This window comes from Candoia aspera, chromosome 1 (assembly GCF_035149785.1).
Source record: "Candoia aspera isolate rCanAsp1 chromosome 1, rCanAsp1.hap2, whole genome shotgun sequence".
In the NCBI taxonomy this organism is placed as follows: domain Eukaryota; kingdom Metazoa; phylum Chordata; class Lepidosauria; order Squamata; family Boidae; genus Candoia; species Candoia aspera.
The window spans coordinates 42,393,657-42,407,448 of NC_086153.1; the positions used below are offsets into that span (position 1 = coordinate 42,393,657).

General features: G+C 36.0%; 1 protein-coding gene across 2 annotated transcripts in view; it reads right to left on the reverse strand.

The window, feature by feature from the left end:
- Positions 1-7,438: 7,438 nt before the first annotated feature.
- The window catches only part of PPM1B (protein phosphatase, Mg2+/Mn2+ dependent 1B), a 57,460-nt gene continuing 51,106 nt past the window's right edge, over positions 7,439-13,792 (reverse strand). The window contains exon 7 of one of the 2 annotated variants that reach the window (XM_063302846.1): positions 7,439-9,311. In XM_063302846.1, coding sequence (XP_063158916.1) covers positions 9,282-9,311 — 30 coding nt within the window. In that variant the 3' untranslated portion in view covers positions 7,439-9,281. Of the gene's footprint in view, positions 9,312-9,933; positions 10,939-13,792 lie in introns of those variants that run through there. The other variant, XM_063302844.1, reaches the window with a different exon arrangement.

The following is a 13,792-nucleotide window of genomic DNA, read 5'->3' on the forward strand; positions in this document are numbered from 1 at the left end:
GAGAATGGTTAATAGCTTTTTTCAGAGGGGTAAACTGAAGAGATTTTAGCTTCCAACCTGTCTGTCTGTAAGGTCTCCTACTTTACAGAAGATAGCTGTATTTTTGAAGATTTCCATGTGTCATATAAACACAACTGTTAAAGAAGAAAAATAGGGCCTTGATTTCACTCTTTATTTTGCACCTTCACTGTATTTCTCCCCTAACCCCTTAAAGCTTACCTGCCAGGAGCAACAGTACAAAAGGGCTTTTGCTCTCGTGTTCAACATACACAGTAGATTTCTTGGAGTTACCTGTTTAAGAAGCCTGGACTAGGCAGGTCTGTGGCCTGATGCAGCAAAGGTCTTCAATTCTTCACCTTCACCTGACCAGACTGCCATACAACAGGATTCAAGAGCCACTGGTTTGGACATTTGTGGGATTATAGCTCAGTTTTACAGCACAATACTACCTGGCATCTACAGTTGGAAAGGTCACTGTAGCAGGAATTGAACAAGAGCCTTGCCTGACATTCCAGACAGCTGCTGCCAAATAGGCAATGGTTGTGTTACATTTGCACAATTTTTGCCCATGGTTAACTTACCCATGGTTTACTTTCTTCGATTCACACTGACTCCCTGAACCATAAACCAACCATAAACTAACAGGCTGACAAGCTAAAATGTGGTTGACTTTATAGTTCGATAGTAACTCTGATGGCTGGACTGATTGGAAGCTACACCTGTTCCATTGGAGTTATTTTGTTAAAATAATATACACCTGAATGTCTTAAACTGGTACATCAGGAGGCAGCCTAGACTGGGCACTATATGCTAGTGTATTTCATACAGGGAACTTCTGATGTAGAGGAGTATATTAAGAAGTGAATGCAGTCTGCACTTGGCATTCAGGACTATCACCTTTGGCATGATCTGTTCTAAGGTTCTCTAGTGTTTCCTGCTCAAGACATTGCCTGGGTGACTTATGGGGTTTTTAGATTTTTTTATCCTGCCTTTGTTTTTATAAATAACTCAAGGCGGGGAATATACCTAATACTCTTTCCTCCTCCTATTGTCCCCATTATGTTAGCTGATGTATTACATTATTTTATGGGTAGCATAAAAGCTCATCTGAGATGCCAATAAAAAGCCATTCCCATTTTGTTGTCAAGAGAACTCCAATCTGTGACCCATTTGGAAAATAAAGCTGCAGTCCTATGCACTTTCGTAGTTGTAATGGTATGCGAGAAAGACCTTGGGAGACTGGGCCAAGAGACACTACCAAGGGAACAGTCAGATAAGACAACATAGCCTGCAGCCAGATAGTGGGCAAGGCAAGAGGCTCAGAAGGGACCTCCCTAGTTTCTTGGGCTGCAAAGGAGATGGTGGGGTGAGAATTGTATTTTCAGACTTGCAAGATTCTGTCCATGTAGCTTTACAATAAAGTAGAATTACTATCTGGTGATCCCTATCTGGTTTACCCCGTGAGGCTGACTGTAGGGTGGATTAAAACCTGAATTATACTTGTAGTAGTACAGTGAAGTGGAACAGATTGCAAAAAGGATTGTGTCACTTCAGGCTGCAGGTAGTGGATCATAGGCTTTAATGCTTTCTTGACTTCCTGCAAGCAGAAAACAGCATCCTGAACTAGAACCTTTATCCTAGTAAATTTCTAGTTTCTTCTTGCAGGGATGTTTAGCTAAGAGGAGCACTCAGAAATGGTATTTCCCACCTGCGTTCTACTACTACATTCTGGGCTACATACACCAATTCTTTTTTCTGAAGGCTATTTATTTATATCTCATAGAAATAATGATATGGGATGCTATACTGGAACATTGCATTTCCTCCAAGAGAGGGGACTGGCTGAAGTCCTTTCTAATTTTATGGTTTGCTATCAGTCTTCACTGCTGTTTTTAGCCTGACCTTGAATTTTTCCTCAGGTCTTTCTGAGCCATGTCACAGGGAGGAAGGAGACACACCATCAAAGGAAAGTGAGACAAGGGGCAAGAATGCTTATTTTCCAAAAATAAAATCTAGGAACTAAGTCCACATTCTGCCAATGCAATTCTTTGAGCTGAACATGATTTCTGGCCCTGGCCTGACTGTACAATGTACAACCAATAGGACAAGAATTTGGGATGCCAACCTGTGTGGAATAAAACCAGTGTTTCTCCTATATTCTGCTTTAAAATGCAAAGGAAAGGGCCCACCATTCCACAGCTAAAATGGAAAGAGCAGACTTGAAGTTATTTTGAGGTTTCCAGAAATACAATTATAGAATGGTGGAAGAAATACAAAGAGCAACATAAAACTTATGGTTAATAAAATCCCATGAATTAATGAGCTATTAACAGCAACCCTTTTTCTTCTATCTTCAAAAAACATTGGAACTTGTCTAAAGAGGGTTTGGACTCTGTTTATCAGCAGGCCAGTTCCAGACAACCTGAATAGAATGGGGCCAATTTGAGTAGAGGGAGAGGATGCTTCCGGAAAGATAGGTCTGAACATGGGCCATACTGAGCCAGGGACCACAAAGAAAAATATCCCCAAAGGAGAGGCAGTCAGGTAGCCGCTTGGAATGCTGGGCACTGCTCTGTTCCAAGCCCATCACGTGACCCAGAGCAGAGCGTATGCAGCCCACCCTGGGCTTCCCAGGGCACATTACAGCCCTCTGGCTGTTGCTGGTAGGGGGACTGGAAAGCATTCCAGAAGCTGCATGATTTCTTTACCTTGTTAAATATCTGAGACTCTCCTCCTTGGAACTTCCTCCAGTGCAGTTTCATAACTGTTATTATTGAATGTGGGGTGTTTTGTTTTTTTTTGGTGAATGGGGTTGTGGTGGTGTTTTTGTGCCTTAATCATTGTAAGCTACCCCGAGTCACTTGTGAGAGATATAGATCAATCAATCAAATAAGCAAGCCATGTTAAGCACCATTTTTACTGAGATGCATGGGGGATACAAGTCTAATAAACAATTCCCCCACATCCTTGAATGATTGTCCCCAAAATAAACTGGCTGCCATTAAAGATGACCTTTATTTATAGTAGGGAACCAGTGGCTGTCTAGGGAATACTTTTTAATAGTCAACTGTAATAACTTAACTGTAGTTAGACATCATAGGCTTGGTTACCATTCTAATAAGAGGTTTCCTAGCAAAGTTGCCTATCGCTTCTTCTGAACCAGATTTTTCCAAATTCCACCCCTGCCAAGCCCCATGTAACTAGAATACCTACAACAGAATGGTTTTCGTCTGCTTTTAGTCCTGTTGAGCTTGACTTCCTGGATTACTCAGATTCATCGATTTGCTAAAGCTTCTTCTGATGATAATTTTTCTTGAAGCCACCTTGGGCTGAACTTGGCTGCCTCAAGGTTTTGCCCCCTCGATAGAGCTTTTTGCCACCTTAGTCACCAATCTGGCCTCAGACCAAAAGGCATGCTTATTTCATTGCAGAGCTCTGCTACCGGATGTCCACCAAATCCAGCAGAGCAATTTTCCCCAACCTTGAGTCTCCGCATATTCTGTCCCAAGACAGAAGAGGAATTATGACAGTTAAAATTCAACATATCTAATGGGTGCCCAGTTGTCTTTTTGTTCTGCAATACATTTCATTGTGTTTTATTTGTTGCCCTGCTTTGTTTAGAAAAAGCAGCTGAAAATTTTGAAGTGAACAGGTGGAGCTATATAGGTGAAACAGACACATCGTAGTACAGGTGAGAATCTTTTGCCACTTGGATGTTCAATACAATAGTAGCTTTAAAGCATAGATTAACCCTTAAGAAAAGCAAATAAAAAGCTCCACAGATCAAGGCTTGTGAACCCCATCCAGAAGCCTTTCATTCTACCCAACACGATAAAAACACTTTATCTAAAACAAAGCCCTCCAGCTACATGGCCAGAGACCACTACTGACATGCCATTCTTCTGATCCTTTGGAATAACTTGGACATCTGGCGACAAAAGATATTCCACATCATCGTGAGAGAAAGGGCAAGTAATTTCTACAATACAGTCCTCCAATAGCCATGACACTGCAAGAAAACACACCCAATAAATCGGGTATACTTACACTCTTAAGTAAAAAGGGCAAGAGGTCCCTCGCCATTGGACATCTAACAACCTTGCCTTTCTCTCTTTTGAGGTATCTTGTGTGTTTGTATGTATGCAAATGACTCACAATCCCAACCATTAGATTACGTACTTGGAGTAAGTTTTGAGTGTTGCTGCATGGGCAGGAATGAGCTACTGATTAGCTACTCTTTTAGTTAAGTGTTTGTGGAGTTTCTAAACATTTGAGCTGCTCAGAATTTGACATGAATTAGTTAAAGCATCATGCCTGCGACTGCCTAATTAGCTATGCTCCTGTAAGGCAACTCCACCAATTTAGTAATCATTTTCATGGACCTTTTGTGAATTGGTTAAGAAAGAATGGTTTCAGCAATAAATGTAAGAAAATATTATCATTTGTATTACATGCAAGAAACAGAAAAACAAATTTAAGTATGTTATTTTTCAGAGCCACTAGTCTGCAGAAAGTTTAGTAGGCATTTGGGATTCATACTTTGTCATACAGTATCATTATCTATGAAGCTGAAAAGAATGTTCAAAGAGCTGGAGCTTCTGTTCCTTCAACAGTATGTACCATATGCAAGATTCAAATATCAAAATTAAAGGCCGAGTATTCCGTTCCGTTTTTAGAATTCATTTGTTAAAACACACCAACTGTAAAATCAATACCACAAATAAAAAACAAGAACAACTAGGATACAAACAGTATGTTTATACTTATGAACAGATTGACATGCACCAGATTCACACATTTACAGACACCCCAAGCATCATAGAACGTTACAGCTTCATCAAATGGAGGTTACATGGTTTGCTATGTAAACAGGATCTTTAAAAGATCAGTCTTCCCCAATTAGAATTGCCTGAATGTTTTGGACTAAGCTCACAACACCCTAATGGTTGCTTTGGCTGAGGGGGGAAGGGATTGTAATCAAACACATCCAAAAGGTGGTGACTTGGATAAAGCTGAACTAGATGTAAAAGTGATGTTTACAGACCATAAAGAGCACAAGAAAGCAGCTGTAAACCATGAGGAAGCCATAGTGCTAGAGAGTAATGTTGGTAACAGATGAGTTCTTTACCAAGCCAAAATGAACTCTATTGTCAAAATCTTACATAAAACTATTTACAGATCACCGTCTCATCTATTTAGAATTCCTACAATTTCTGATGAGTTAACTTGATTGAATGTAAAGTTAATCTAGCTTCAATCCCCCTTTGTGATCACTCTTATTAGACTTTGGTATAAAAGTTATATAGCAATTTTGAAATTAAAAAACCCACCCAAATATTTATTGATCTGATCAAGTTTGTTTTTTCCATCAGTATCACCATCAACATCTAAAAAATCATGCCAGAGTTAAGTCAGAACCTAACAGCTAGAATGGCAAATTCTTCACTTTATCCAGTACTAAATGATGGCTATTTGAAATCTAAACTACTGAAAGTTGTTCTATTTGGCAAACTATATATTAGGCAACAGGTTATCACACAAATCTTTGTGGGTTTTACTAGTATAAACAAAAGGGAATGGCTTGCACTAGTATCTGAGGAAGAAACCCACCAATCTCATACTGTGCCGTGAGATGTTGCACACCTGTTCTGCATAGATAATCTGAAGTGGCTTTGCACAGCTGCAAGTTCATGAGAGTTACACCTTTAGTTAGCATGAAAACCAGATTTAATATTCTAAGACTGGTTCTTTTTTGTTACTTCTAAATAAAACATGCACAAGAGTAAACTACATAACCAAATTATTTTGTTACACTGATTCCTACTGATGGGACTTATTAAAGCCTGAATCCCTGCTGCATGTTACTAGTAGCTTAAAATCAATTCAGCTGGCACTGGTAGTAACAGGCATTAAATGGAAAGGCTTATTTTGGAAATAAGCCAAGATGTAGCTTAAGATCACGTTTCAGTAGAACTGACAATCTGCCAATAAGATGAACACATCCACACTATTGTTGGCAGAACGCTGCTCTGTAGAAAGATTAGCTGGGGCTATTGTAATAATAAAAAAGCCCAGCTTTACTCATCAAATGTATCAAGATTCTTGATTCAAAGCCTTTTGCAGCACCTATCTGAAGCAAGCCAGTACTTTATATGAAATAGCAAAATAGCTGGCGTTTAAGTTAAACAGTGCTGTCATAAGGAGTTTCAGGGAAATTAGTATGAATCTATTATAAATGCATTAAGACAAATTTAATTCCTACATTAAGTTGGAGACAGCATCAAATTATTGTTACAAAAATTGCTTTACTAAAGAGTTTATGTTGCACTTCATCTTACACATTTCCTCATTGACTTGATCTACAAGATTCTGGCAAAAAAGCTTACAATAGGGTGACTATTTGAAGGAGGACATCTTAGTGAACAGATTACAGTACTTTAGTGGCATCCTTCCATAATTACTGGTTTGGATCTACAGCATTTCTTTAGCAAATGAAAAGGCTTTTCCCATTGATGGAAATGACCAAGATTTAGCAAAAATTCCTGCTGGAGGGAGGGAAGATTTCCTGATTCCCACTTCTTCTGATAGTCCTTGGTATCATCTCCCTTTATATTTTGAAGAGTTACCTGACTCCTCAAAACAAAATGGAAGACGACACAAGGAGAGGGAGAATGGATAACTATGACCGTATCTCCTTTAGTATGGGAGTCCTGTGAGTAGCAATCTAGATTTGAGTCATTCAGGTATAAATATCTACAGTGCACGTTACCATTCCATAAATTCAAAATTTTTAATTGGGAAAAGGAACAGGTTTATATTCTTAGATACGGCAATGTAAACTCTGGTTTCTATGGTATTCATTAAGTGTAAAATACTGATTTTGGCATCCAACAAAACATCTTAAACTGTATTTTGATGCTAAGATCTAGCTGAATTAACAGTATCTGGTCAACCATACCTCTTCTAAGGGTAATGCACTGAAAGAAATGATAATTTAGTTCTCTGTTCATTTTCTCTCTTTTACAAACTCTTCATTCCCACATATATAGTATGGTAATTCAGTAATCTGAGTATCATATTTTGAGAAATGTTCAGCAGGATTGGTATTGGTATGAGTTTTATGAGTTATATTCCATCAATGTATTATAAAACCCTGTTATCTTCTGCACATTCTATCTGTATTCAATTCTTTTAAACTGTCTTTGATCCAATGAAATGTACAGATCTTAATTTATGGACTATATCTATTTGCGCATTACTGCTCGTTTATATCGACCTCCACATTACTGATGTATGATTGCTATCTGAACTCAAGCATTGCAATAAAGGCCCAAGTTCATCACCTCTTATAGATCATGATCATAACAGACATACAGTATAGTATTTCCTATTACAGAACTGAACAATTTGTCTCTATTTTCCCACAAAATAGGGCCTCTCACTGTTTTAGCAATCCTTTATTGAAGATAACAAGTTGGTTATGTTCACTGTATTGTATGAAACATCACAATATCATACTGGGAAGGTACTATCAGTACAGGATTAGACCAGAGCAGACAGCCTGAACAATAAACCATTTTGCATTCTTCGTTCCCTAGCTTTTAACAACCCCAAAAGGAAAATGAAACAAAAAACAGTAGGGACAAATACCTGTTAACATCATCATTTAAAACACTTTTTAACTTACAAGGCTAAAATCTAATGAATAAATAAAATATATTGTGGCAATAATCCTCTCTAGACCACCCCACTGCCAAAAAAAATAAAAATAAAAATAAAATAAAAAACACAATGAACCAAATGTTCGGGAAAGCTGGCTATAGGCACCAGTTATAAGAGTGTACAAGGATTTACACTCAAGTGTGGGTAAGGGGAGGGGGAAGAAGGTTACAGAAAAATACCATGAATTTTATTTCACACAAAACCAGTTGATGACTGTCATTAGCTTAAACTACACACAAGGGCAATTACATCCTCGTTTGAAACACAGTTTAAACAAATAGGAAAATGTTTACAAGGCATCCACAGCATGTAAGTCATGTACAGATGGATACATTCATTATTTCCCCTCCCCAATAGCTTTTATTTTATTTTTTTTAGATAAATACTTTACTCTTTTCCACTTTCAGCATTAACTGGACTCAATACATGCACAACTCAAAAGAATTAAGAAAAAAATAAGGTTATTGCAAAAATAGAATTAAACTAAGAATCTTCAAGTACCTTACATGACGGCCACTCTGTACCATGCCCATTGCTTATAAAATGAAAGGTCACTGAACCCATGAAAATATCTCTAATATTTTCTTAGATTTAAAATAGATAATTTTAGCTGTATTTATAGTAATCTCAAAGTGATAATTTGAACTTTGTAAATAATGCAAACAATTAAAAATTATACCCATATTACACAAGACCTCTCTTTTAAGCTGATAGAAATCAAAGGAAAAAAAAAACCTATAGAAAACCACATTTAGAACAAAATCACAATTTACATTATAATAAAGGCAAATATTCAGCATTTAAAAAAACTCGCAGCAATGAGTGAGATGTCAAAGCAAATTACAACTAACCATAAATTAAGTTGTTTGGTTTAAAAAGATTTCTTGTAGCAAGAGTTTAAGGATGTGTTATACACATGCGTAAAATTCGTATTTGTTTAGATGCCTAAAATCTCCTTATATTATTGCCAAATACACTTTATCTCAAGCAAGCAATAGGCAACGTATCACAATTTGGACACTGTAGGGAAATCCTAACAGTCTGGTAATACAGGTAAAACTGGAAAATTAAAAAACATACACATCCTATAGCATATTGCCCAACTGAATGACTTCCAAAGCCCAGAGCTGTAAAAGATTTCCATCTTGGTAAGGTGAAGTAAGTGTCTTGTTACAATTATTTGCACTCAGGTGTGCATATATTGTAAGTTTTGTTAAACCATAGTGTCTTCAGGGTACAACTACAATCCCATGGTACTTTATGTACATTTAGTGAAGTGCTCCAAGCATTATTTCTTGGTTTTTAGGGCTCTGGCTCCATACTGATGTAACCAATATGCCCAAGGCTGGTAAAAATACTGTAGTATAGGCAATGCTAAGAGTGGCAATATCAGAAAACACAAATATGAACAAATGATGGAAAATCCTAATAATTTCTTTCTGCCCATTTCACAAAATGTTGGAAATCCACCAGAATTTTTCCCTTGTATTGAAGAAAACTGATTAAAAGTTTTTTCCCCCTTTTTTCAGATTCAAAAGCATTTTAGTAGATCTGTAAGGCTACCACGGATCTTCTAGATCGCCAGCACCCTACAGGAAAAGAAGAGGAAAACTGTTAGTGCTATATTGACCTTAAAAAGCTAATATCCATATTGTTCTGAGTTACAACACAGAGAAAGCATGCACAGGTGAGCAAGAAGTCATGTAAGACTATCTTCAAAGGTTCAATTATTATTGTTCCACTCTCCCAGCCTTGTAATTTTAGTGGCAGGATCAAAAGAATATACAGTCAGGAAAAAAAAAAAAAAAACAGAACAGAACACTCCAATCCTTACGTCTAAGCAAGTTTGCTTGCGTTTCTCCTAGCTAGCTAGTTAAAATAAACTGAAGAAATATATAAGTGAAATTGTTTTACCACAAAGTGAACGTTTTTAAAATGACAATGAAGGTATGATTACATCCATAAAGTTAATAAGAATATTAATTTACATTTTCATAGCTATTATCACTTCTATATATTTCAGTGTGTATACAATGGACTGAGTTAATATAAGGAAAAAAGTAAAAAACTTAAGTATTCACTAAATTTGTGAAAAATTTTGTTTTGCTCATTCATTCATTTTATTTATATAATTTACTATATTAGGACAGGATAGCAAGAGAGGCTATCAAAGTACCATAATTATTTAAAGAAAGTCAATATGCATTCAGATTATTCCACATATTTTTATTTGATTGTAAACAACTTGTGAACTAAACACTAATTATCAGTACATTTTAGCTATTAGATATATAGTGCTATGTAAGTGCATCCTGAATACATTTTAGAAAATTGGGTACAATGATAACATCCAAACTACAGTCTAGCATAACACAGGATAACTTAAATGACTAAATTAACATGCTTAGCTTAAACAGGCAAATGTGTCTGACATGAATTACCTCTAAGTCGAATACAAACATGCAATATCTACATCATTGTCAGTCACAGAAAGTGAGTTATAATCAGCAAACGATAAATGATGGATTCAGATGACAATTTTAGGCTTCTCCAAAATTTTAAGTTAGGTCTCCCCCTAGTACAATGGCCAGGATAACATTCTTCTTAGGTATCAAACTCTAGCCCAATACCATTGAGATTTAAATTCACACAAGCCTCTTGACCAATATCTAAGAACACAGATATTGTACTCTTTTCCATGTAGGCAGAGGGCAAGCAGTGACAGTGCTCTTAAAGCTACACTTTGTAATATCTAATATTCCCAGAAAGAAAGCCTTTCCCACAGAATGCCTTTTATGCATCTAGCCAGTACATACAGAAGTTTAAAAATACTAACTTTCTAAGATGTAACAAATATGGCGAGAGCAAGACATTATAATAACTAAACAATCAGCAACTGTGAGGAAAATGAAGGCATCGTATCTTTTCATCACATTATTCATCACTCATTTCTGAATCTTCATTAGGACTCTGCATTTCAGCAAGCTGGTGCTCACATTCTGCTTTAGAGTCTGTCTCTTGATTATTTGATCCATCTGAAGTTGAGGTTGTAGCTGATTCACCAGAGCATTCTTCTCCCTGAATTTTAGCTAGCCTGTAACTAATGAGCACGTCTTCCAGAAGGTGGCGGTAGCTTCCCCTATGAGTAATTCTCACTTGCCTGAGAGCTTCCACCAATTTTCCCTGTGTTGCACCTTCTGCAGCTTTGTTGTAGTCCTTATTTAAGATTGAAGACCCCAGAATCAGTAGTTAAACTAGGATATTTCTAAAATCTTTAATACATTTGACAAACTATTAAAAATTAGAAGTGCTAGCTTCTAGTAAGCCAACTTTCAAGCAATCTTAGTACATCTTGGCAAAAAATTGTTTGAGAGCTAAGATTTAAAATATATATATAAATATATATATATATAAAATGTGAAGTAATAAAAGTATGGAAAGGCATTTTCATTAAGTTCACTGACAAACATGAAAGCTGTTAACTGAAAGTTATAGATGACATTTATATTCTAGATGTTCAAACTGTATACATTACTGTATAACTTCTACTGTTATTCTTCAAGTTATACATTACTTATGTTTTAAGACATACCAATATATTCAAAATCTGTGAACAGCTTAAGTAAAATGAATTACCATTCAACGTTTGGCCAATCTACATGGAACTGCCAATGGAAAGCTTGCTGCCAATTACACTCATTCAATAGAATATTATGCACTACTTTCTAAGTACGTTTCCTAAGTAAGTAAGCTTCCTAAGTAAGCAAACTCATACCTCAAGGACAAGCACATGGGTTTATCCCCAAACATTCATATTTATTTATTTACATATCCTTCAAAGAACACTCAAAATTCAAGAGCCAAACATAAAAGAAAAATCCTATGTAGTTCCAAGCTTGATTCTGTATGATTTTAAGATATGAGTTCTCTCTCACAATGCTAAAACTCAGCATCATCCAATTAAACTAGGTACAAATAATTTGGGACAAAAAAAAAAGAAAAAAGGAAACACTTCACACAACACATAAAATCATGCTATCAAGTGGTATAGTAAATACAACATAATCTAAAATAGCTTTTCAAAGAGCACAAATTCACACAGAATAAGACTACCAATTATTTATTATTATGATTACTATATGATTTCCCAAGGATCAGAAGCATTATGTCTCTGTATACCAGATGATGAGGGAAAATAGTCGGAGAAGATTGGTGCCCTCATGTTCTACTTGTGGACTTTCCAGACACCTGTTTGTGCAAAAGTGCTTACTGATCTAGACAGACTTTTCTGCTAATCTAAGGTCCTTTTGCAGATTATTAAGAATATGTGTTAGTACATAAGCAGACAAGCAGCAAATTATCTTGCAAGAGACCTTAAAGGAATAGAAGAAATCCCAGGTGAGTTATGTGAGAAGGGTGTTGTAATAAGCCTTGTTTCTGTATCACTAAATCCTCCTTTTCAAATATGTTCTTCAAATTTGCCCAGTCCAGAGAAACTGGTGACAGTTTAGGCATTGTGATATAAATGATGTTTTTCCCCTTGAAATTCATCCCGTCATCTTTACTTAAGCTATACACAGTTGCTAACCAAACAAGATGTCATGCAGTAGTTTTTATTGTATAAACACGGAAGTATCATAAATCATGTAGAAAGAACAAGGACTGATTTTAAAAGGAAAAAAAAGCATTGGTAATGAATACAGAACTTTCTGCTACCCAGCCTCTTCGTACAGCTTCTATCAAGCTCTTTAATCTCAACAAAATACTCTTTTATATCTGAAGTGTGTTGACAAGAAAATGCTTAGAAGAAAAACTGTAGGAAGAAAGTTTGGGCTTCTCACCTACACAACCCTCTTATTTACAGTTCTTATCTGGAGCAGCCAACCTTCTCCAGTATGTAAATTGCATCATTTTACATCCTAATTCTAAATAATGCCATCAACACTAAATTTAAAAAGCACCCAATATTGAATCACCAGTAAATTTTGAAACACAGAAAATTAAAATATATGATAGTTTATTTTAGGGCCCCTAAATGTATAATTGCAGAAGGTATTTCTCATATTTGATGAGACTTATGCTAATTTTGCCCAGGATAGCCAAGACCACACGAAGAGAGATCATAGCTCTGGTGGCCATCCAATGTCAAAGAGTACCATGACTGAAGGGTACAGATTTTCTCAGTGGTGGTTTCCAATGTCCTCCCCAGAAAGGCATACCTGGTATTTTATTATTTTTTAACATTTGATTCACAAGGACTTTTACTTTTATCCCACACTGATACCACCATTTAGTGGTATAATTGATCTTATTTCTACTATTTTCCTTTCTGCTGTCTGGTTTATTGTTTTATAACACATATATGTCTGTACCAATGTTTTTAATACTTATTTTAAAATGTTCATATGAAACTGACTCTAAGCAACATTAGGAAAACTTCTGCACATATAAGGTCCCAGATTCAATTCTTGCAAATGCCAGGTAACATTAGAAAAGGCACTTTTATGTGAAAGCTGAATGACTGCTGCCATGCAGTCAATTACCAGATTCGGTATAAAGGTAGATCCTATATTCCATATTAGAAGAAAAACAAAATAACCTGCAAAAACATGGCATGGAAAACAACTAAAAATAGGAGGCCAATTTTCTTTCATTAAAACTAAACTATCCAAAGCTGTCCTGTTTTCTCCCTACATGCAGCACTGAAAGGATAATTACCAAGAACCTGGCTGTTCTTCAAGATCTGAATGATACTTCAATTTGTATTTTGCATCTTATGTGCTCACTGTTTAGTTTGGTAACACTCACCTGTAATATGAAATAAGTTTCAAAATTTCAAAAAGTTGCACAATATTGATATATAACAGCAACTTAGGAGAAGAATTGGAATACATAGAAGCAAGCTTACAAAAACAAGATTTCTATTCTAATTCTGTATCAATTAGAGTAACTGAATAGAAAACAATTTGAGAACCTGACTTGGTATTTTAGTGAAAACATATTAACTGTTATGGGGAATGCTTAACAATATAGAAGTATTTATAAAATGCTTGCATGTTATAGATTGATG